Genomic DNA, 24,597 nt, shown 5'->3' with positions numbered 1-24,597 from the left:
CACTCCCTCAAAACCTGAGATATCTGTGACATTGTGTGACAAAACTGCACATTTGAAGTTTGCCTTTTATTGTGCCCAGCACAAGGTGCACCTGTGTAATGATCATACTGTTCAATCAGTTTCTTGATATGCCACACCTTTCAGGTGGATGGATTATCTTGGCAAAGGAGAAATGCCCACTAACAGGGATGTAGACTAATTTGTGCACAACATTTGAGAGAAATAAGCTTTTTGTTCACATGGAAATTTGTGTGATTTTTTATTTCAGCTCATGAAAAAAAGGGACTGACACTTTACATGTTGCGTTGAATTTTTTTTTTCAGTGTATAGTGTTTTTGGATAGGAAATTAACTTTCATGTTGTCAAATATATTTGTAATATATTTATATATATATATATATATTTACATTGAGTGTAAAAAAAACCCATTAAGAACACCTTCCTAATATTGAGTCGAGTTGGCTGGATGTCCTTTGGGTGGTAGACTATTCTTGATACACATGGGAAACTTAGATATTTGTCTTGCCGATTCACCCTCTGAATGGCACACATACCCAATCCAGTCTCAATTGTCTCAAGGCTTAAAAATCCTTATTTAACCTGTCTCCTCCACTTCATCTACACTGATTGAAGTGGATTTAACAAGTGACATCAATAAGGGATCATCATAGCCTTCACTTGGATTCACCTGGTCGTGTTGGTACACTCAAGTGTATAATATACATTTTCCTCACCTTTTCATGTGGATTATAATGTCCCGAATGCATGTGTGAGCTCCATGCTCTAGCCATTAGCAAAATAGCCCAGCTATCTGAATTTCGGAGTTATGCACCAAGTTGTTATAATGTAACAGACTGACTTCCGGTGACACCCTTTTCTTTCAAGACTAACAATAGGAACACACGAAAGCCCCGCCCATGCAGTCGATGTTGCTACAAGAGTCGTGCGCCGCACTACAGGCGTGTGGTACCCTCTCAATCGACAGCAAAGCACTATGCGGCACCCCTCTCAATCGACAACAAAGCATTACGCTTTCATACCGAATACAGAGCGGACAGACATGTAAACTTCGCTGCGAACCGGTGCCCTTGGGCTGGATGCTCTTCTTCAGTAAGCGAAAGGGAGGCAGAACTCGCTCAACCCGAAATTGAGAAATAATGTTGCATAGGCTCAGTTCTTACCATAATCGGATGATGAGGATAATAGAAGGGATGAATTATAGGTTTTTGACAAAACGCGATATAGGTTTTAGATAAAAACGTGATATCGATGGAACTTTGTAGGCTGATGTTAAGATGTATCTTATTTGTTTTCTGAAACGCGTTTAGAGTAAGGTTTGTCTGCAAGTTTTTCTTCAAACTAAATAGTCTATAATAACCTATGTATTCCTGTGTTATTAGCACTGCTAATAAATAGGCTAACATATTATTTAAACCGGAGGCTGTCCGTTTTCTTTTACCACTAAACGCACAAATCTTACATTCGTGCGATGGGAATAACACTTATTTAATCAATAGTAGTAAACATAATCTGAAACAACAAATGGACTCTATGTCCGCACAATATTCATAGAATAGAATGTATAGGGAGAGTCAAATGGCGATCACTTTATTGCACATGGTTGGCAGTCAGGGACGTGCAACTGCAGAAAACTGGATCAACAGTTTTAAGTGGGAGGCACAGACATTCTGACGCGGGCCTATGGGGCTCACTTCAAATAGTTAGCAGTTCTGCATTGTTTTCTGAACCTTATCTTTTCAACCTAAACTAAATCGTTTTGTGACCGGAAAAGTGGTTGAAGCTTTTATTTGTTAAAAAAAAAGAGAGAAGAATTTCGTTCTAGTTCAGTTCCCCTGAGAGGGTGGCAAATGTCATATGGTTGAGGAGGTAAAAGGATAGTTTAAAGTTATGTTTATATCAAGTTTCAAGAGTAAAAACTAGCTGAACGTAATATCCTCTATTTGGGTAGGCTATTGACAATGCACTGCGCAAATCAATACTAGGTTAGAATAGTAAGAAACAGGAAACAGTTTTTTTGCAACTATTTTTTTATTGAATTTATATACGGTTTTATATTGTTTTTATTTTGCATATCAACCACAGAATGCTTTGAAAACTAAAATGTGTCCAAACTCCCCACTTGGTTATGCTGGCAGCCAGTCCTTTTCTTGTCTTGTTCTTTTCACAAACCGAAGATGGGAGACACTTTCCCAACTTCAATGTAATTTATGAAATGCTTAATCGATGCAGGTGTACGGGCCCCGGATTGCTGGAGGACAGAGGTGACGAATTAAACCCCGATCTCTCATGTTCTGTCCCGTTTATCAGCTGAGACCTCGTGCTGACTACAGCCCCCGGTCGCCATAGCAGCCGCCTGAGCGGCGCGGTGAGGACTGGCTGGAGGGCTGCTGTGAATGGGTGACGTCACGTAGCTGGCGCCAGAGAGTCTACTCTGCGGAGAGCATGAGCTCGCGGTGCTGTTCGGTAGGCCTATTGGCGCTCGCTTGGTGCCAATTCATCACTTGTCATGGATCAGTCAGGGTGTCATGTGAAATGTACACAGCTGTGAGAACGTAAAAAAAGAGGAGAGAAAATGGACAAATCCGATTGCACCAGATGTGGACATGACTGAATAGTGCAGTGTTGTGGAGAGATGGCAAGTTAGGCATTTCACTGTGCGTGTGCATGTGACAACAAAACTTGAACTTGAGTGCAAGAATTCCACATCTCGTCGGAAAATGCATAAAGACTTGTTAAATATTCGAAGTTGTCTCATGGCTGCAAAACTGCATAATGTACGTAAATTGCTGCCCAAACATTTCATAGCCCTCTTTTTATTCAAGTGTTGGCAATATCATTTTCAGAAATCTTTGGTGGTGGGAGGACGGCTATTATCCATTGGTTTGTATAACATGTGTTATTGCACATGAGAGCTCAGTCTTGTACGCAGAGGACGGACTACTATCCAAACATTAGAATCAATTGCGCAGTACTTGCTAGGACTGCATTTGGTGTTGAAATGCATGTTCTGCTAGATTATATCGGCATATTGGTGGATATACAGCACTTTTCTCCCAAATATAATTTTGGGTGGTTTTTGCTATATTTATTATAGTCTGAATATTATACCCCAAAACATAATTTTATCAGCTGTGCACAAGGATAAGAAACGCATTCTGATTCATTATAGAAAATGAATACACTTCAGTAAAACTACGCATTTTAATCCACAAATCGAAACGACCACCCGCTGCAGTCCACAACAGCCCCGGTACAATTAGTTAGTGCCGCATCACTCCGCGAGCTTTGGAGCCCTGTGCCCGGCACCAGTTGAAGAATGCAACCGCATGTAGCCTCATTAATACAGAACAATGCTACTGTAGACTAACATTTTTTGCAACCAAAGGGTCAGTCGTTCAATCAGTGTTTTGCATTATTGCCACATCCTGACGAGATGTGTTGTAGGTAATTATTGAGCACCTTAAAGCACAGTGTCCATCCAGACGTCATCCAAGTGGACTAATTACACACTGTGACAGTGATCACACGTGTCTCACAGTAATGTGCACAATCATACACCCTCTTGTTTGATTTCAAATAGTCCCTATTATGCAGAATCCATCTTTCCCTACTGATCCAGTGTGTGAGCAAGCATGCCATATAGGCTCGGTCCGGGGTCCGTAATGACCCATTCAAAGTTCAGTTTAATGACCCATTCAAAGTTCACATTTCTGTTATCGCCATTTTATACATGCTTGGTCCATGTATTCATTCAACATCTGATGGCATGCCCTGAGATTTGTAATGGACAATTCCTGCAATCAGAATTTCTTCATCTCGAAAAATATAACATTCTTATAGGCTATACATCACTTCAAATAAGAGATAATGGTCAAATTAATCACAAGGTTGTAGTGTTGTGTAGACAGACGGAACGCGTGTGAGGGAGGAAGGAATGCGTGTGTGAGAGACAGCGAGCTCTTCTAAATCTTGACGATAAACCACGATATTGTGACAATTAGAGCGTATCAGCCCCTTCACTTTTATAAATCCGGATGCATTTTTGCGCATTTTACACATGGATAGACATCATTATAAGATGTTGTATTTTAGTATTCTTACGTTAAATCCTTCAGAAGAGCTTTGTTAACATTCCACCCTCTATTTTACATTCAATTAAAGTCAGCAGAAAAATGCACGCTAGAGCTTCACAAGCTCGTGATGCCAAATTACGAATCATCAGAAACAGGTAAGGGCTCAATTTTCCAAATTGCCCACCGGAGCTGAAGAGCTCTCACGGTGCCACCTTCAACATGCGTTTTCACTGGCTGAGAACACGGAAGAAAAAGGAGGAACCAGACTGTGAGGCAGTCTTAACCAATGGTAGGACACGAGGAGGGGGGATTGACGTAACCTACTCATCCAATCAGCACAAACACAACCCCTGCGTTGCAAACCCAGCCTGCTGGCTATATAAGCGACAATGACAGCTTGGAAATCCAGTCCGTTCGCTCACCGACCCGTCTGCGAAGGAACAGAAAGAATACTAAAACCAACCTCTCAACGAAAGCACTGAACGTCTCGCACCAAGTCTCAACATGAAAGCAATAAGCCCAGTAAGATCTTTCCGGAAAAACAGCGCGAATATGTCTGAACATAGTCTGGGAATCTCTCGGAGCAAGACTCCGGTGGATGATCCATTAAGCCTGCTTTACAACATGAACGACTGCTACTCCAAGCTGAAGGAGCTGGTGCCCAGCATCCCTCAAAACAAAAACGTGAGCAAGATGGAAATCCTGCAGCATGTCATCGACTATATTCTGGACCTGCAGATCGCACTTGACTCCAATGTCGCAATAACGAGCCTCCATCACCCGCGACCGGGGCAAGCGACATCCAGGACTCCTCTGACAACTCTCAATACAGATATCAGCATCTTGTCATTACAGGTAAGGAAGGATATTGTCTGAAATATCAGAAGAATATAAACAAAGATGCTACATTTGCTTGGGTCTATTTTGCCTATTGGCCTGCACATTTTGAGTGCGTTTACTATGCGCAATTGTGGTCTATTGTGAAATTACACCATTTGGTTTACAAAAGGCATGTTATCCATGATCAACATTGCGAGGGTAGGCATTTTTGTGTGCGATCTCAATAATACCATGTATTTGACTGCGGCGGTGCTAATGAATATATATGTTTGTTTTTCAGTCTCCGGAGTTCCCATCAGAGCTGATAACAGATGACAGCAGGAATCTTCATCGTTAAAGCGGGTAGGTACGCTGTGTTCTCTACTCTGTCTGTGCTATTATGTCCGGGGTTTGTCTATTTGCCCACAGCCTGTTGTGGCAGAATTCAACGAAATTGAAAAGTCGCTGCATATTTCTGACAGTAGGCTAATCATTATCTCATTGTTAATTTGTTCACTATTTGAACGGAATGCATTTGCAAACATTTTTGCTATACAGTATAGGCAAATTCTTTGTTATTGTGATATAACGCAGCAACGCTCGTCTGTAATATAAAATAAATGGTGGTCTGGATTATTACTAGATGTCTACATAATTGGTGCAAGAGGCTAAGCCCATCTGAACTGCAATTTCGGCAGATTCTCTCCCAGATAGTAGGCTGAAGTTGAATGAGAAAGTGCCCTATGCTGCGCGTGTGTGTGTACATCTGGAGCCCAGGGTTTGCTCAGTATTTGAGTGTTTGGTTAAATGTTAAAACTGCGGCTTCCTCCCTGGCGCCAGTCTGTCCGGATCTCTGCCCTGTTTGCAGTTTCTAAACACGCCTCTTTCTCAATCTTTTGCAGGTGTTTGGTTAAGGCACAAAACACACAGGACCTGGGAACCGGACTTTTTCCCCCTACATTTTTTGTCCTCGGGTTCTGGATTTTCTTCAATTGAATCAAGAGACTTTGCTTATAAAGGACAATCTATGTGATGTGTTTTCAGTTCGGACACTCATATTATTTACCTTAAGACTTGTTTTGGTCCTTTCTTGAAATGGAAGTCGCGCTATACTCCCTACACGGGGAGGAAAAACGAATAAGAGCTCGTCACAAGGATTTCCTCTTATCGCCCATGAAGTCTTCGCTTTTTCTCCGGAATTGGAGAGTGAATAGAAGGCAACTTGGTTAGTTACTGTATATAGTTTAGTCTGTCTTGTCAGAATTGTTACTCTTCTTCGCACATGGACTGGACGTTGTAAAGAAAAAAAAAATCACACAAAAAAAAACGAACGCGCGAAACCTTGTGCACTCTGAGTTTTATCTTGTATAGTTGCAGGAATTGCACATTTCTGCAAAAGTGTAATGCTGTACTTAATTATGCTGAAACTTTTTATAAAAGTAATAATGTAAATTGTAACGTTTTTATACAAAAAAAATAATAAACAAATCAAATGCATTATTTGAGCATGTCTCCCAGCTGTATGGAAACTTGTAGCCTGTAGACAGACGTTCTTGAGATTGGAATTACAAAAGGTAACGTGACACAATGTTTTGGCTGAAAATGGTTCTGCAATGCTAGGTTGTCATGATCATCTACAATCCCAAAATGAGTTTCAATTCCCAGCCCATGGGGTGGTAATGAAGTCATTGTAGTGGGAATGTCAATCTTTCATGACAGTTGTGTCAACTGAATGATTAAATGTAAAGAATGGTGAGAAATTGTTGTGTCATTTCTTAGGGGCTATACAAGCTACACCATTCTCATTGACTAAGTTCGTCATTTACAGTGACGTTGCTCAAATTCACAACTCTCTCGAATTTGCCTCTTCAATTCCTGAACATCTTGAGTGTTCAGGAATTGAGACCTACTTCTACCTCAACACGCACTGATTGGGTAAACTCCCAGGGTGTAGGCATATAGGAGACTGGGAATAAATGTGATTTGTCTCACCTGTGCGCAATCACAGAACCTCTCTTATTGACAAGATTCTGCATTAATCTGCGACTCACAAAGCTGTGAACTTCTGAAAAGAAACACTTCTAAACCAATTGTCATTTTTAAATGGCCTGCCAGTGCAGATCGACATACTATTTTGTAGAAAAGAAACACCGACCCATAGTGCTACATTTCAGGATGTCTGTGTCATGACAATCAATATGAAAATAATTAGAAAACGCATGTTCGTTTTGTCTGAACGTGCAATGACAACAGTAAGGCGAACTACCTGGATACTGCTCGATGCGCAAGCCTAAACTATAGCAGCACATTATTCCACTTCTACAGGTAGAATGACAAAGCACAGGCTCACCATTTCCCCACAAATTGGAAAGCTTAAGTTTCTTTACAGTATACTCTCAATTGTGCCCAACATACGAAGGGAAGTGCTTAGAATCGGCTGAAATTTATTGGCCATGGTATTATGCATATGTCATAACCAATTTGGCCTTCTTACCTTTTCCCCACAAGTGAAAGTTCATGCCCACTGTTCAGTGATGCTGGCTGGGATGTCATCTATGGCCTAATGTGGGTTTGTATGGAGAATCTGCCACCTACTGGTGAAAATAAAGTCTAGCTGATGCAATTGTTTTAACCCTTTCTATATGGCAGGGTTTTCCTAAATCAGTCCTGGGGCCTCCCCTGGGTGCAAGTTTAGTTTCTTTCCCTAGCACTAGAGTTGATTCAAAATGTGTATTGCTCGGGCAAAAACCACAACGTGAACCCAGGGGAGGCCCCGAGTTTGGGAAATTAATGAGATTTTTGAACAACAAACAAGTCTATCTTGAGCTCATAGGAAAAGTAGAGTTCAAGGGATGGGAAGCATGTTATGAACTGTTATACTTTATGCAGGAAGTTCAAAAAAGAAAATGCATCATCTGACAGCCAAGATGTTTATTTTTTTCACAAAAACATTGTTTCACATTGCACTCTGAAAAAGGCTCAGACCCTGAGACATATCAGTAGTGCATGGAACACACTTTCATACCACAGAAACAGTAGTTTACCACACTGTTGATAGATTTTAAATCTATAATTACAGCAGATTGTTTGGGGAAAAAAGACCTTTCAGTCACATGAATTCACAGCAATACTACACCAATTAACTCATGTTTGAACATGGCACATTTTCACTGGTAGCCTACTTGATAACTACAATTAAGGAAAATGTAGTTTAAGTACAAAGCCAATTCTGATTTTTCAGTAACCTATAATGAAGTACAGTATACAACATCGCACCAACACCACGCCAAAACACAACATTCATACGAATCCACATCACTACCCTTTTCCAACAGCAAAAACTAACATGACAGCACAACACCTAACTGCATTACAGGGGCATTTAAATTGGACTTATTCCATATTAGTCTGATGTCATTATTAACTTTAAAATTATTTCACAAAATGTATCTGGAGTTCTTGATGTATTTTTGGTTTGTCTACAAGCCAGGACATTCATTTATCAACCCACATTATTTAATATTTTAATGGTTGACAAAGGTGATCTCCTTCGTTTTAATCCATACTTATTTTAGTTGAATGCTGTAACATTTTCGAACAACCTTCAGTATTTAAAAAAATAATTTGCAGATTAATAGGCCTGTTTTTATTTGCATCTATATCAATGTAGCAGATTGTTAAGGACCTTTATTTTTCAGAAGCACATCAAGCAACGTCTACGGGACCTCAAAGGCCTGGACACTCTCACAGGACACTCTCCCTCTCATCCTCCAGAATAATGGCATCAGGGGCCCCTGTGCGTCCCTCGAGGGCCCCCTCGGTGCTCAGGGCCCTCTTGAGGATGATCCCACGCAGGTTCTGGTTGTGGACGGGCCCCGTGGTTGAGGCAGTACTGGAGCCTGGGGTGGAGCTCTCTTTGCCTTGGCTGGTGTTGGTGGTGGCAGCGTTGTTGCTGCTGTTGTTGTTGAGTGTGGTGGTGTTGGAGGCGTGGTTGAGGTTGCTCATGGACAAGCTGGCGGGGAACCAGGTTTCGTCGGGGCTGGAGGCCATTAGGCTGCCCTCGGACGGGGCCTCGGAGCAGATGGACATGCGGGCGATGGTGGAATCCTCGAGTCCACTCAGACTGCTGGACAGCAGGCCCCTCTTCTTTACCAGACCTTCTAGCTCCAGCTCTATCAGGTCTGCTTTATTAACCTCTTCAGCTTCCTCTAGGGAGTGGTCCGAGGAGCTCTCACCAGACCTCAGCCCAGAGTCAGACGAGTCCTTCTTGTCCTGGACAATGTCGGATGTCGCTTGGGCGTCCCCCTCCTTCCCTTCTTCCTGGAGCAGAGGGGTGTTGTCTGACTCCTCCCGCCCTGACTCCTCGTCACTGGGGACTTTGTGGTATCGAGGCCCTGCTCCCTTCACCTTGGAGCCCCCTGCTTTGGAGGAGCTGGAATACATCTTCTCGTCCTCTTCGCTGATGGGGTCCAGGGGGGCATCTGTATCGACCGCATCCGTAGCTTTAGCACCTCTCTTGGTGGAGAAAGAGGGCTTGCGTCCCTCCTGCTCGGCCCCGTCTTTGGCCTTTTCCTCTGGGTCTCGGGCCTCTCGGCTCTGGAGGAACTGGCCAGGGTGGGGCTGGACGGGCTTCTCTCCCCCACTTCCGGCCACGTCCAGCTGTGTCATCTGGGTGATGTACTCGCGGTAGGCGTCACGGTACTCTGCCTGCTGCTTGTCCGTCAGCTTGCAGATATCGTTGGACGACTCCTGGGAGTTGAGGCTGGACATGCTGGGGGTGCGGTGGGTGGCCGCCTGGGGGAGGGGAGGGGTGGGGAGAAGAGGGGAACGTGCGGTATAAAGGTTTTTGTTATGGTTGAGGGGGGAACGGGATGCATCATGGACGTTATTGGTTTGGGTAAAATAGCACAAATCTCATGGGGTTTGTGGTCATGGTGGTGCTGTTTGAATTTACAAGCAAACAGCACTGCAAGCCATCAATGAACTAATAAGGATAGGAGAAAAGTGACGGCCATACTAGAGGAGAAGTTTATGTTTGCGTACATGTTCGCATGTTGGCGGTTGAACAGAGAGGGCAAAAATAACAGCTTTTCTAACACCTTGCCTTGCCTTTTGGTGGTGTGAGTCTGCATGTGTGTTAGTGATCCGCCACGTCAACTTCCTCAACCAGGGGAGGTCAAAACTGCCGTGATCTCACCCAAATCCACATGCTATTTTAGCTCTGATGAGTTCAATGACTGATTGTGTAAGCGTATACAGTGCCTAGTGGAAGTCTACACACCCATTGCACAGTTCACATTTTTGCTGCCTTAAATGTTTATGTAAAATGGGATTAAACTGGATATTTTCCTGACAGATCGACACAATCTGCTCCACATTTTCAAAATAAAATGTAATTATAGAACATTTTCCAAATTGATTTGATTGTGGCTGTCTTCACACCCCAGAGTTAATACTTGGTGAATGTACCTTTGGCAGCCATTACACAGATGTGAATCATTTTTAGTAAGTTGCTACCAACATTTATGGCAACACATAAAGTATGTGGACACCCCTTCAAATTAGTGGATTCAGCTATTTCAGCCACACCTGTTGCTGACAGGTGTATAACTTTGAGCACACAGCCATTCAATCTCCATAGACAAACATTGGCAGTAGAATGGCCTTACTGAAGAACTCAGTGACTTTCAACGTGGCATCATCATAGGATGCCACCTTTCCAATAAGTCAGTCTGTCAAATTTCTGCCCTGCTAGAGCTGCCCCGTTCAACTGTAAGTGCTGTTATTTTGAAGTGGAAACGTCTAGGAGCAACAATGGCTCAGCCTTGAAGTGGTAGGCCACACAAGCTCACAGGACATGACCACCAAGTGCTGAAAATAAAGCATTTTGGTCATATAGTGTAATCTTTCAAAAAAGCTGCGGTAGCAAGGATTATCCACACATACTGAGCAGCTCATGTTATAGACAGAAGCATGTTACATGGCAGACCAATCCGAACTCATCTCACGGCATGTCCAGCACACCCATTATCTCAGTCATGGCTAGTGGAAAGGTTACTGTCTAAACCAACTAGGCTCATAATTTAACAATTGTATTCGTATTTACAGTTGGCATACACATTTGTTATTAAAGCACATGAAAGTTCCAGAAGGCATTTCTGCCAAAAAAAAGCATGTTGATAAAAAAAAAATTAAAACATTGAAATGCCTCTCCTGTGAAGTAGTGACATACGCCTAGCTACTTGAAAACGGGTCACAAATAAAGATTTATTGATTGTATATATCGTCACACCTCAAATCAATACTTGGTGGAGGCACCTTTGGTAGTCATTAAAACGGTTAATACTTTGAATAAGATTCTACCAACCTTACACAACTCTTAGTGCAACATAATCCATTGTTTTTGTCAAAATTGCTCAAGCACAGTACAATTGGTTGGGAATCATTGATGGACAGCAATATTCAAACCTTGTCTCTGATTTTCAAGCAGATTAAATCCAGGACTGAGACTGACCCATTCAGGAACACTGAATACCTCTTGAAATCATTCTGGTGTGTTTTAGGCATTCAAATGTGTGCAATCTCGGAAAAATAAAAAAACACTCTATCCCAGCTTTTTACCTTTGCAGTTGGTATACACGTTTGTTATTAAATCACGTTTGTTATTAAATATTTATTTTGATCCTGACAAACTCCCCAATGCCTAAAAGTGACAAGCATACACATAACATGATGCTGCCACCACAATACTTGAAAATACAAAATGGATCAACAACATTACATTCACTCCACATTACCGGCCTGTTTGACAAAGTAAAAAGAAGGAAAGCCATATTATAAGAATCTACTTCAAATCCTCCATTCAGTTTGCAACAATGCCGTTAAGTAATACTTCAAGACAACACAGCAAAGAAATTACGTTTTGGGCCTAAATTAAAAACTATAGGTTGGGGTCAAATCCAATCCAACACATAGTGAAACCCTCTGTATTGTGGTGGCAGCATTATGTTATGGGTATGCTTGTCACCGGCAGGGACTGGTGAGTATGTCAGGATCAAAAGAAATATGAAAAACAGCAAAGACCAGGTAAAAAGTTATAGGAAAACCTGCCATAGTCTTCTAAAACCTAAGCCTCGGATAGAGATTTATTTACACAAATACCCACATTGTAATGTCAAGGACACACCAGAATGGCTTTCCAAGAAGTGTTGAGTGTTCCTAAGTGGTACAGTCTTAGTCCTGACTTACATTTTCTTGAAAATCAGAGAAAAGGTTATAATATTGCTCAAAATCAAATGGTTCCCAGTAAAAGTTACTGATATTGAGCAATTTTGACAAAAACAATGGATATACAGTATAACGTTAGCCATGGATATCTGCAAACATTTATTTCACATGACCCATCAAAGTATCTGGGTAAGCATCATCTAATAATTATAAGATATGTGTATCTGGACACTTTCAAAGTCAGATTAGGATATAGGCCAAGGACTTGATAAAGTGTATTTTTACTTGTAGTCTTTCCTTAATGTAGGCTACTACTTTCACCGCTTTTAGTGTTGAAATCTTTGGTTGTTTACTACACTACTCACTCTGTTTACCACATGGCCTGACATGTGAATCCTTAAAGAGGTGGGTGGGGCTAAGGCTTAAGAGGGTGTGAACAATGCTTAATGGGTGTAGACAAAGAAGAGCTCTCCAGTACGTGTACAAAAACATTTTCTCAAAAGTGGGGTGCAAGTTTATCAACGTTCAAAGCAGAACTACTTTCCCATTGCTCCTCAACTGCAGTGTATGATATACCATTTGAAGCTCTGAGGCTCTACTTTTATCTCATGCAACAACAAAAAAACACAATTTCAAATGTTGTTACATAAGACCGAATTGAGGTGGCTGGTGACATTTTTTATTTGAAACATTTTCTACAATTTTACTTTAACTTTGAAAATGTGGAGTAGGTTGTGCAGTAGTAAAATAAGAATAATAATAATAATTGTATCATTAAAAAAAATAATAATAATTTCAAGAAAGTAAAATACAAAAGACTTTGCAAGGGGTGTTTAGACTTTCACGAGCAACTGTACTTGCTTACATGTCTGCTTTAAGGGTATTTGGATGGCTTGGTATGTTTGTGTATTTTTGTGGGTATGTGAATGTGTTTATCTGTTCTCATGAGTAGAAGACAGGACCTGAGTCTGTGTATGTACTGCAGGTGCATATGAACGTGTGTTGCAGTGTGTGTGTGTACGTGAGTGTACCGTATTTCTCAATGAGTGTCTGTGTGTACGAGTGTACGTGTGTGTGTGCAGATGTGTATACAAGTGGGTGTGTGTGTATTCAACTCACCACGGGCCAGTGCTGAGTGGGTCTCGGGGGCTCCTCCAGACCCAGGCCTGCGTTACTCAGCTCCTCGAAGCTGAGGTTGAAGCTGTAGCTGCCCACCTCGTGGGGAGCTCCCTGGTGCCTGGCCGTCTCCACGTTGACTACGCTGCTGCCCTGCTCGCTGGCCGCATGAGACTCATCCTGCAGGGCCTGGCTCTCTCCGTGACGCTGCTCCATCACCTGGGAGAGGGGACTGTTAGAGAGAGAAGCATACAGCCAGCCATGTGCAGAGCAAACATGTCACCACAAGGTATACATAGACTCAACATAGGAAATATCTACAGCTGCAGAGTCAATACAGTATAAACACTAGCCATGAAACCAACATACAACTACAAACTCTATAGAACAACACACAACCAATAGGTTTAGATTCAGCACACTGATTCAGACACAATACATCACCATCATCTTAATACTGTAGACTTTTAACACAAAGTCAGTAATAGTATTTTAGTTCAATAGATGGTGAGTATATTTGATGTCAACTCTATAGGGCCTATATGCGTACAGTAGTGGTCCGGTCTCCACATCAGATGGCTTGAGAAGTGCTCAGAGGGAAAAATGCAATTTATTGTAAAACCTTGCAGCTATTCAGAGTCAGACCCCTCGACTGCATGGAGACTGGCTGACTGCAGCTCCCACTGACAATAACCTTCCTTCATCTAAATCTCAGCCATCTTGGACCAGATGGCTCGCTGGCTGGCCACGTTCTGGCAACACAACATTCGTTTGTGGAAGGAGGCACAAACGGACATCTGATCAACGCAAGCTACATGTGTTCCTGATTCCAGCCCCCCGAGCGAGCGGAGCAGACTGCAGACGTTCTCGTAATACGGATTATAAAACCCTCCGATGTCTCCAGAGAAGGCTCAAGATGTATTACAAGATGCCCCGATTTTCTTTTTTTTAGAAGACAAAACAAAACACAAAACACAAATTTGGTGAATAAAAAAAAGAAATAATAATAAATCAGGAAATCGATATTAATGTACATATCAAATAAATAGAAGGAGGATATCGAGTATTTAAAAGCGGAGGTGGAGGTTTTGTCTTACCATGCCTCTGAAGAGTTGCCAGTCGCCGAAGTTCATGTTCATCTCTTTCTTCAGCTCTTCCAGGTTGCATTGAGACAGCACCCGGCCATTCACATTGGCCTAACACGGAGAGAGGGAGAGACATGATCACGACTGATCAAATACATGCACATTGGGCCAGTTCGGCCACAGATAAAACCTAATCCTGGACTAAAAAGCACTATCAATGGAGATTCTCCATCAAGCTTGATTTTTATTCAAGGATTAAGCTTAATCTGTGTTCGGGAATCTGCCCCATACTGTATAAATTAGGGCATAAGTGGGCATAAATTGAGTAAAGTAGGCCCATATGTACAGTTCCAGTCAAAAGTTTGGACACACCCAATCATTTAAAGGTTTTTCTTTATTTTGACTATTTTTTTACATTGTAGAATAATAGTGGAGACATCAAACATGTAATAACACATATGGAATCATGAAGTAACCAAAACAGTGTTAAACAAATCAAAATAGATTTTATATTTGAGATTCTTAAAAGTTGCCACCATTTGTCTTCATGACAGCTTTGCACACTCTTGACATTCTCTCAACCAGCTTCATCTGGAATGCTTTTCCTACAGTCCTGAATGAGTTCCCACATATGCTGAGAGGCAGAGGCTGCTTGTTGGCTGCTTTTCCTTTGCTCTGCAGTCCAAACAATCTCAATTGGGTTGAGGTTAGGTCATTGTGGAGGCCAGGTCATCTGATGCAGCACTCCATCACTCTCCTTCTTGGTCAAATAGCTCTTACACAGCCTGGAGGTGTGCTATGGGTTATTGTCCTGTTGAAAAAAAAATGGTAGTCCCACTAAACGCAAACCAGATGGGATGGCGTATTGCTAGAGAATTCTGCGACCATGCTGGTTAAGTGTGCCTTGAATTCTAAAGATATCACCAGCAAAGCACCCCCACACCATCACGCCACCTCCTCCATGCTTCACGGTTGGAACCACACATACGGAGATCATCCGTTCACCTCAAATTTGGACTCATTACACCAACGGACAGATTTCCACCGGTCTAACATCCATTGAGCATGTTTCTTTGCCCAAGCAAGTCCCTTCTTCTTATTGCTGTCCTTTAGTAGTGGTCTCTTTGCATCAATTCAACCATGAAGGCCTGATTCATGCAGTCTCCTGTGAATAGTTGATGCTGAGATGTGTCTGTTACTTGAACTCTGTGAAGCATTTATTTGGGCTGCAATTTCTGAGGCTGGTAACTCTACTGAACTTATTCTCTGCAGCAGAGGTAACTCTGGGTCTTCCATTCCTGTGGTGGTCCTCATGAGAGCCAGTTTCATCATAGTGCTTGATGGTTTTTGCGACTGCACTTGAAGAAACGTTCAAAGTTCTTGAGATTTTCCGCATTGACTAACCTTCATGTCTTAATCTCTTTGCTTATTTGAGCTTTTCTTACCATAATATGGACTTTGTCTTTTACCAAATAGGGATATCTTCTGTATACCAACCCTACCTTGTCATGACACAACTGATTGGCTCAAACACATTAAGAAGGAAAGAAATTCCACAAATTAACTTAACAGTGCACACCTGTTAATTGAAATACATTCCAGGTGACTACCTCATGAAGCTGATTAAGAGAATGCCAAGAGTGTGCAAAGCTATCATCCATGCAAAGGGTGGCTACTACCTTCCGATGGTATACAGTAGTCCTGGGCCACATTTCCAAACATGAGCTTGTATGAACTCTACATTGCTATACTTTCCTCAGGAAACAAATGTGTCCCCGGTTCTGCACCTCACAAAACAATAAATCATTTTACAATGACAATGTCTCACTTAAAGTGTTGTTAGGTGGGCCGACTGGGGTCTTGAGCAGTGGTTCTTCAAACATTCAACCTCCAGCTGCATACCCCCTCTAGCACCAGGGTCAGCGCACTCTCAAATGTTGTTTTTAACCATCATTGTAAGCCTGCACACACATACACCCCTACGTCTTTTTCAATTTTCGCCTAAAATGACATACCCAAATCTAACTGCCTGTAGCTCAGGCCCTGAAGCAAGGATATGCATATTATTGGTACCATTTGAAAGGGAAACACTTTGAAGTTTATTGAAATGCGAAAGGAATGTAGGAGATGTAGGAGAATATAACACAATATATCTGGTAAAAGATAATACAAAGAAAAATAACAACCATTCTTTTGTATTTTCTTTGTACCATCATCTTTGAAGTGCAAGTGAAAGGCCATAATGTATTATTCCAGCCCAGGTGCAATTTAGATATTGGCCACTACATGGCAGCAGTGTGCATGCAAAGTTTTAGTCCAATGAACCATTACATTTCTGTTCAAAATATCGTATCAAGACTGCCCAAAGCCCGCCTAATTTGTTTAGTAATAACTTTCATGTTCAAAACTGTGCACTCTCCTCAAACAATAGCATGGTATTATTTCACTGTAATAGCTACTGTAAATTGGACTGTGCAGTTAGATTAACGAGAATTTAAGCTTTCTGCCAATGTCAGACATGTCTATGTCCTGGGAAATATTCTTGTTACTTACAACGTCATGCTAATCGCATTAGCCTATGTTAGCTCAACTGTCCCATAAGAATAAGTGTGAATTTCTGTCACAAAATAGCTTGCAGAAAGTGACAAAGAGTTCTTATAGGACCAGGGCACAAATAATAATAATCAATAATTTTGCTCTTTATTTAGCCATCTTACAGAAAAAAATGTATTTGTTCCTCAAAAATTGTGAATAACTCACCACAGGTTAATGAGAAGGGTGTGCTTGAAAGGATGTACATAAATCTGCAATGTTGGGTTGTATTGGAGAGAGTCTCAGTCTTAAATAATTTTCTACACAATCTACTTTCACATAGGTACGTGGTTTAAAAGGGCATCAATGTCTTAACAGCGTGATTTGCCAAGGCAGGATACTCTGAGCGCAGCCCTATCCAGAAATATGGCAGTGGCTTCTGATTAAATTCAATTTTCACAGAACCGCTTGTTGCAATTTCGATGAGGCTCTCTTGTTCAGATATCGATATGTGGACTGGGGACAGGGCACGAAAGGAATAATGAATCCAGTTGTTTGTGTCGTCCATTTCGGGAAAGTACCTGCATAATTGCTCACCCAGCTCCCTCAGATGCTTCGCTATATCACATTTGACATTGTCTGTAAGCTTGAGTTCATTTGCACACAAAACTCGAAGTCATCTTTATGCTCACTCCAAAAACTCCCATGGCTTATTTTTTAAATGTACAACTGCGATCTGGCCAAGATAAAGCAAAGCAGTGCAAATCAAACAACAACACAGGGTTACACATGGAATAAACAAACATACATTCAACAACACAATAAAAAAAAGTATATATACAGTTTGTGCAAATGAGGTAAGATAAGCGAGGTAAGGCAATAAATGGGCCATTAGTGGTAAATAATTACAATTTAGCAATGAAACATTTGACATTGTGTTATTTCGCTAAACACCAGATGGTATAATTTTATTTTTGGCAGTGAAATGGAGGCTACTCAGGCGACAAAAAAACCTCACCCAAATGTGTCGTCCAATTGGAAAATGTACCGTTTGAAAATGTGATGAAAAGAATGTGAATCACATTTTTATTTGGCGTACCCCCGTCGGCATTGCTACGCGTCACACAGTTTGGGAAGACCTGGTCTACAGGAATTGACATATTGCCTAGACATTAATGACATCCTGTCTAAATGGACTGGAAGCTCAATGCAGACAGCGACTTTGGCTGTTTTTTTGGGCCATATAAAGGCTACTCAGATCCTTATTAAAAGGCCCAGTGCTGTAAAAAAATGTGATTGCCATGCGTTTTAAAGTATGTGGATACCCCTTCGATTTTGTCGATACGGCTTTTTCAGCCACATCAATTGCGGACAGGTGTGATGGAGCTTTGGCCTGCCTAGTGACATCATCCGACGGTAAATTAGTTAATAGACCAATAAGAAAGAAGTTCCAAACCTCTCTACCAATAACAGCTAGCTTTCAGTTTTCCCCTCCCCACTCCAACCACTCCCAGAAAGTCCAAGCAAAAAAATCTTGCTTGAGAAATTGCTCTTTGCTAAGAAGCTATTTTTAAAACAATCACAGTGCAGTATGGAATTGTTAACCAGAAATGATTTAATATTGAGGTAAAAACAGCTGCATATTAACTTTAATACAGACAGAAATTAAACCCTTGGGTGTTGATCAATATGCTCCGCACTCTCATGCAGCAAGTTTGTTCTCTGAGGCCTTGAGTACATACAAATTTACATTTGAAAAGCAATGCGCACTCCCATGCTACTGCATTAACTTTGAACAATACAAAACTAAACAAGATAACTACATAAAGCAAACGTGAGCTTGTAACTTCTTAATTATCAGCTAGCTATATGTGAATCCTATTGATCTAGCCAGCCAGCTAGTTTTATATGTAAAAGTGACCTAAAACGAATGTTGTTAGGTCAGTAGCTGGCTAACGTTAGCTACAAATTCTTCATGGGTAGCTAGCGAGCAGCTAATTCTTCATTAGCCAGCCTCTGGTCTATGCACACTACAGTGGATATTCTAGGCAGTTAAACATGCCAAAATTAATACAGTATGTATTTATTAACCGTATCAACATAAATATTGTATTCAGGTAACATATGCCATGCGAGTGGGCAACATTTCAAAGTCGCAGTTTATTTTATTTTTACAGGGACAGTGCACGTTAATCAACGTTTCAGTAAAAGTGCCGGTTTTAGCCTTGATGATTTTCTCTCACCTCAGCTCAAAACCCGATGGCATTCAAGAAATGTTGAGATGTATTTCATGTGGTTGCGTCATATTACGTTCATATTTCAGTTGAAGCTTGCATCGGAGCATGCTTTGAAAAGTACGCATCTGAGAATTGGCCTCTGTTCTGCATACTTTGATTTGGACTCATGCTCCAACTGTTCCGTTCTGACTCAAATTGCATATTGAGATACACCCCTTGTGTGAAATGGACACACTGACATGACTGATATTGAATCTTTTGAATCAACTTTATTGACAGAAGTGTTGTATAAGCAAACGTAGGAGGCTGTGTCTGTGTCTGTGTCTGTGTGTGTGTGTGTGTGTGTGTGTGTGTGTGTGTGTGTGTGTGTGTGTGTGTGTGTGTGTGTGTGTGTGTGTGTGTGTGTGTGGCAGGCCTCACCTTCTTGATGGTGGCGGTGTACTGGGCCAGCATGCTAGGGTCCATGCCGTCGATGTGTGTGACGAGCTCACACACCACGTCCGTGTTCAGAGAGCTGAGGAGTACCACAGGGGCGCCTGGTACCCCGGAGCCAGAACCCTGTCCCACACACACACAGGGAGACAGACAGAATCACCATTTGACTAAGTAGCGTAGCATGGATAATTTACAACCACTGCAACAACTCATACGGTTAGCGCAATGCTTTAACCACCACAGGGTAGCGTTACAACCACCACAGCGTAGCGTTACAACCACCACAGCTAGGTTAATATGGACGAAGGTTAACACTGGTGTATCTTATTCACTGCAACCAGGAACACTAGTCCCTTTTTCACAGCATGGCACAAAGACAAAAGAGCAAGCAAAACCAAAATGCAATTATCTTTGTTAGTGCAAGCACCTGTGAGGTAACAATAGAAGAGCATTGTAACTAAAGTGGCACCAGATGTGCAATATGGGCTCTGTTGGGGGTCTTTATGTTAATCTGAACACTGTAGATGGTAGTGCAGTATTCAATGTACACACATGAGCCGTGTGTGTGTGCACGTCTCCCCCTCATATAAGCTAGAAGAGTAGCCAATATCCTCGCCCCCCTAATGATCTCGAACCAGAGACTCCCAGCTAGCCTGACATGCCACCCACTAGCAGTGAAACAAAACACAACAACCCTCCTTCTCCCTCCCCCCGCTCTCTCTTTCTCTCTATTAATACCACTAGGACATGGTTTCAGACTGAGCTACAACAAAACAACAGCTTTGTCGACATGGGCGAGAAGGCGGTGAGGCTTAGAAGATGTCTGTGCTTGCTCTCTCGCTGCGAGTGCTTGTTAGAGAAAATAAGCTGTAGACGTCTTAACAGAGCCGAGCCGAACGGGGGGTCTCTCTGTGAAAGGAGGCAGAGGGTGAAGGTCAGTTAGGGAGGTTAGCTACTGTACACAGACAGTGCTGAAGGAGTGTAGCGTACTGCTGTATCAGCTGCACTCTGCACTAATAGTGTGTGCGTGTGCGTGTGCGTGTGTGTGTGTGTGTGTGTGTGTGTGTGTGTGTGTGTCTATAGCAGTCAAAACTTGCTGTAGCACACTAATCTGCATGTCTGCTAATGCAAAGGAACAAGTATCAAAGAAACATAGACAACTTTACCTGTTAAGTTTTATAGACATGTCTTGTGTCAGTTTGATTAGCATGCCCCTGCAGCCTTTTTCATTAAAAGCACCAGAGAGAGCAATTATCTAGTAGACTGTAGAGCTCTTCAATAATGATGGCCCATATGATTTCTGCTTCTTAGGTGTAGAAATTAGACAACTTGACAGGCATTTTGAAACATGCTCCTAAATTGAGTCTCGCAAACATGGCAACCAAAACGCTCCGGTGAGTTTTGTTGAACTCGACTAGAAGTAGGATTCGTGACACATCATACCATACGTTGGATGACCTAGAAGAGGCCTAAATCCTCGAAATATTGTACATTCAACCACACGAAACGACCTTATCTAGAGGAAAATACATTATCTGTGTTCTAATGCATGTCGGGCGGAGGGAAAAGCATGACGTGTTATATTAGCTGGTGGAGGTGAGGTAGAAAGGGGGCGAGAAAGTTAGAGACAGTGAAATCCAAAGAGATGAGTGTACCTGACAGGCTGTGACAAAAAAACTGCTCTGGGGAGAGCGAGAGACAGAGAGACAGACAGACAAACAGACAGAGAGACAGGATATTAGACCACATGCTGAAGTCATCATAGAACGCAAGAGGACAGGAGACACATTCACGTCAGACTAGAAAACAAGACATTTATCTTGAACCACAGCAGGCAAAGGCACTTTTACAACATTCCATCAAGCAAAGACAAACTGAGAAGCCATTTAGTTTCAAATTATTACAGTAGGAAACCAAAAAAAATAATATATATATATATATTTTTAGAAACAGAGGACATTCAGAAGATGATCTTTGCAGAGAGGACGAACAGCACAGAGCGTGATGTTTGCAGAGAAAGTGAAGCGGAGAGGAGAGAAAGAGAGCACTCTTCTCCCCTAACACAGAAAATACGAAGTTTCCATTCTGAGGAAGCCTCAAAACCGGGTCCTCCACCCAGACTTTGTATGTGTGACTGTGTACACTGTGTCAGTGTGTTACGCTGTGCCATTACGTACACGCATGTGAGTGTGTGTGTGTGTGTGTATGCACACAAGTGTGTGTAACTGTGTGTGTGTGTGTGAGCTCCCTGTGTGTGATAAGGCTGTAATTACAGTGGTGCGGGGCGTGGGCAGCAGAGGGATGGGGAAGAGGAAACAGAGGCCTGTGAGGGAGGAAGCATCTCTGTGAGAAGATAAGCCCTTGTGCACATTGAGTTGCTGCTTCCGTCCTGCTAGCCTCTGATGCTAATCCCGTCCTCATCCAGCCCTGTGGGGATATAGCCGCTACACTATTCATCAGCTGGGGCTAGGCAATTACACTGGGCTGCCCACTGCACACACATACAGACTGTGCTATATACACACAGACCAACAGAGAGAGAGGAGAGAGTATTAGAGGGATAGAGAGAGGGTGGGATACAGAGGGTGATGGGGATTGAAAGAGATGGAGATGGATCAGTGAGGACAGTAGGCATATAGGCCTTTTCCTTCCATAGTGAACAGAAATAGTCAGTCAGACACATTGTACTTACCAAAAGGAAACCTACGCTGAGACATTGGCCATTGTTAAATGTGTATATCCATTACTAATTGCAATGTCGTTAGCCTTTAGTTGCTTCAACCTTCCTGTGCACTCGTTGTATATGAATGTGCTCCCTACATGCAGACACTGTATAGAATGGTAGCAGTTGCACTCGCACAGTGGTTAGTTCACTCCTGGACAACGAGACTCGCATTCAAAGAGGACTGAGCTATTACAATTCGCTCCGGTGCTGGCCACAAACAGGGGAGCCACCGGTGCAACTATTCAGCATGAGACATGACTTTGTCACTGACATACCCCGTCTGCGTTCGAAGCCATGTTAGTGTATCTGGCCTGATGGAAGCGGTTAGCTGTGTGTGCGCGCGAGTGCATGGACACCATTTTGGTGTGCGTTTTGTGTGTGGCGAGTTGTGACAGTCAAGACGGAAGGACACAGACGCTCCAGCCAATGCCACCACTCCACACCAGCCTGTTGCGTTACCATAGGGAGATCACTGGTAGTGGGGGGTGGGGAGGCCCTCTCTGGCATCCTCAGCGAATACATCTGAACATGGGCACAGAACGGGGCACGGGGCGGGTAAGGGGGCACTGGATATAAGAATAACTCAAGCTAGTATGGGATGTAAATAAAATACATGACGACACAGTCCTTGGAGAGTGAAAAGACGTTGGGAGGAAAGAAAAGGGGTACATGTCATGCGAGATGACATAATGGACCTGAAGGTCAATGTGACCCACTGCTTCTGCTATCAGGTTGTAAATCACAGCTGGCCTGGTACATTGTTTGCTTCCTCCAGTCGGTATGCACTGTTTCAGTTTCAACGACTCGATATTCTGGACAAAAAAAAACCTGGGACGAATGTAACTAAAGGCTTGGAACGTCAATACAATTAAACGAGCAAGGGCAATGATCACAAGTCAGTCATAATGTGGATAATAGGCTCGCTTATCTATTTATGTAGAAAGCTAAAAACACAGAGCCTAACGTTAGCTAGACGGTTAGCGTCTCGCTTGCATTCGCAAATTCACTCTGGCTATCTACTCCGATTTCAGAGCACTCTCGTCTGAGTGTGCCAGAGTGCAGAATAACTGATGAATTTACGAAGGTGCAACACCTGCTGAATATGACCAGCATCAGTAAACGTAGGCAAAAAAAAGTAACAGTCAAATAAATAGTCAAACCAGCTCTGCTACAGCGAGTAAAATGGTTAGAGTGAGGTGTTCTCATTTGCGTCTGGAAGTAGCTAACTAGCAAACTAACCAACCGTAGCCAATTAGGGTGCTTGGTTGGGACAAGCATGCATTGGCAGGCAAGCTGCAGAAGGATGAGGAAGCAAAACGTCCCTATTGTTAATCAGAGCAATTTTTGACGGCCTACTAGCTGCAAAAGTTTGAGAGGGTTAATCTAATGTTCCTTCGTTAGATTTTAGCTCAGTTTGCTATGGCTAGCATTGGTTGTCGATCTTGTCGTTGTTGATGTGCATAAATGAGGGAGCGCGAGACTTTCTTTTCATGGTAGTTTGATCAATAAGACTGTAAAGTTCCCAAATGTAAGAGGGCTCCTGTGGTGTTTACATACTTGCATAATTCAATTCAGGTGTATTTTGTGGCTTTTGGAAAATGCTTTCTAATGATCTAAAGTTGCGCTGTTGCAAACTGCCTGTAAACACACAGTCCAGTTCAAAGTGAATGATGGCAGGCCAGTGTGGCAAACGGCTTGTTTGTATAAAGGTCTACTTTAGCTCTGACTGACTATAGCGCACTGGTCTGTGTATACTCAAGACAGATGTATTTACTGCAGTGTCTATTATTTGTCCAAACGCATGGCCACTTTCCCACTCGATATTGCGATAGCATTTTCACAAATGCCTTAGTATACACTACCGTTCAGAAGTTTGGGGTCATTTAGAAATGTCCTTGTTTTCCATGAAAACATACATGAAATGAGTTGCAAAATGAAGAGGAAATATAGTGAAGACATTGACAAGGTTATAAATAATGATTTTTAATTGAAATAATAATTGTTCCTTAAAAACTTTGCTTTCGTCATAGAATCCTCCAAAGAATACTCCATTTGCAGCAATTACAGACTTTAGCATTCTAGTTGTCCATTTGTTGAGGTAATCTGAACGGATTTCACACCATGCTTCCTGAAGCACCTCCCACAAGTTGGATTGGCTTGATGGGCACTTCTTACGTACCATACGGTCAAGCTGATCCCACAACAGCTCAATAGGGTTGAGATCCGGTGACTGTGCGGGCCACTCCATTATAGACAGAATACCAGCTGACTGGCTTTTCCCTAAATAGTCCTTGCATAATTTGGAGCTTTGGGTCATTGTCCTGTTG

General features: G+C 42.3%; 2 protein-coding genes across 8 annotated transcripts in view; one reads left to right on the top strand and one right to left on the bottom strand.

Moving 5' to 3' along the window:
- The first annotated feature begins 4,483 nt into the window (after nt 1-4,483).
- id2a (inhibitor of DNA binding 2a) lies at nt 4,484-6,410 on the top strand. Its single transcript, XM_035752638.2, has 3 exons — nt 4,484-4,949; nt 5,215-5,276; nt 5,816-6,410. The coding sequence occupies exons 1-2, from the start codon at nt 4,599-4,601 to the stop codon at nt 5,269-5,271; spliced, it is 408 nt and encodes a 135-aa protein (XP_035608531.1). The 5' UTR covers nt 4,484-4,598; the 3' UTR covers nt 5,272-5,276; nt 5,816-6,410.
- Nucleotides 6,411-7,829: 1,419 nt separating this feature from the next.
- kidins220a (kinase D-interacting substrate 220a) overlaps nt 7,830-24,597 on the bottom strand; it is a 118,538-nt gene continuing 101,770 nt past the window's right edge. For all 7 annotated transcript variants that reach the window (XM_052497037.1, XM_052497038.1, XM_052497039.1 and 4 more), the window contains 4 exons: nt 19,531-19,668; nt 14,354-14,452; nt 13,260-13,475; nt 7,830-9,707 (listed from right to left, as the gene is read on the bottom strand). In XM_052497037.1, coding sequence (XP_052352997.1) covers nt 8,658-9,707; nt 13,260-13,475; nt 14,354-14,452; nt 19,531-19,668 — 1,503 coding nt within the window. In that variant the 3' untranslated portion in view covers nt 7,830-8,657. The remainder of the gene's footprint in view (nt 9,708-13,259; nt 13,476-14,353; nt 14,453-19,530; nt 19,669-24,597) is intronic.

The sequence above is a fragment of the Oncorhynchus keta genome, chromosome 35, assembly GCF_023373465.1.
Source record: "Oncorhynchus keta strain PuntledgeMale-10-30-2019 chromosome 35, Oket_V2, whole genome shotgun sequence".
Taxonomy (NCBI): Eukaryota; Metazoa; Chordata; class Actinopteri; order Salmoniformes; family Salmonidae; genus Oncorhynchus; species Oncorhynchus keta.
The sequence above is the reverse complement of the archived record's forward strand: the minus strand, read 5'-3'. Positions and strand labels throughout refer to the sequence as shown.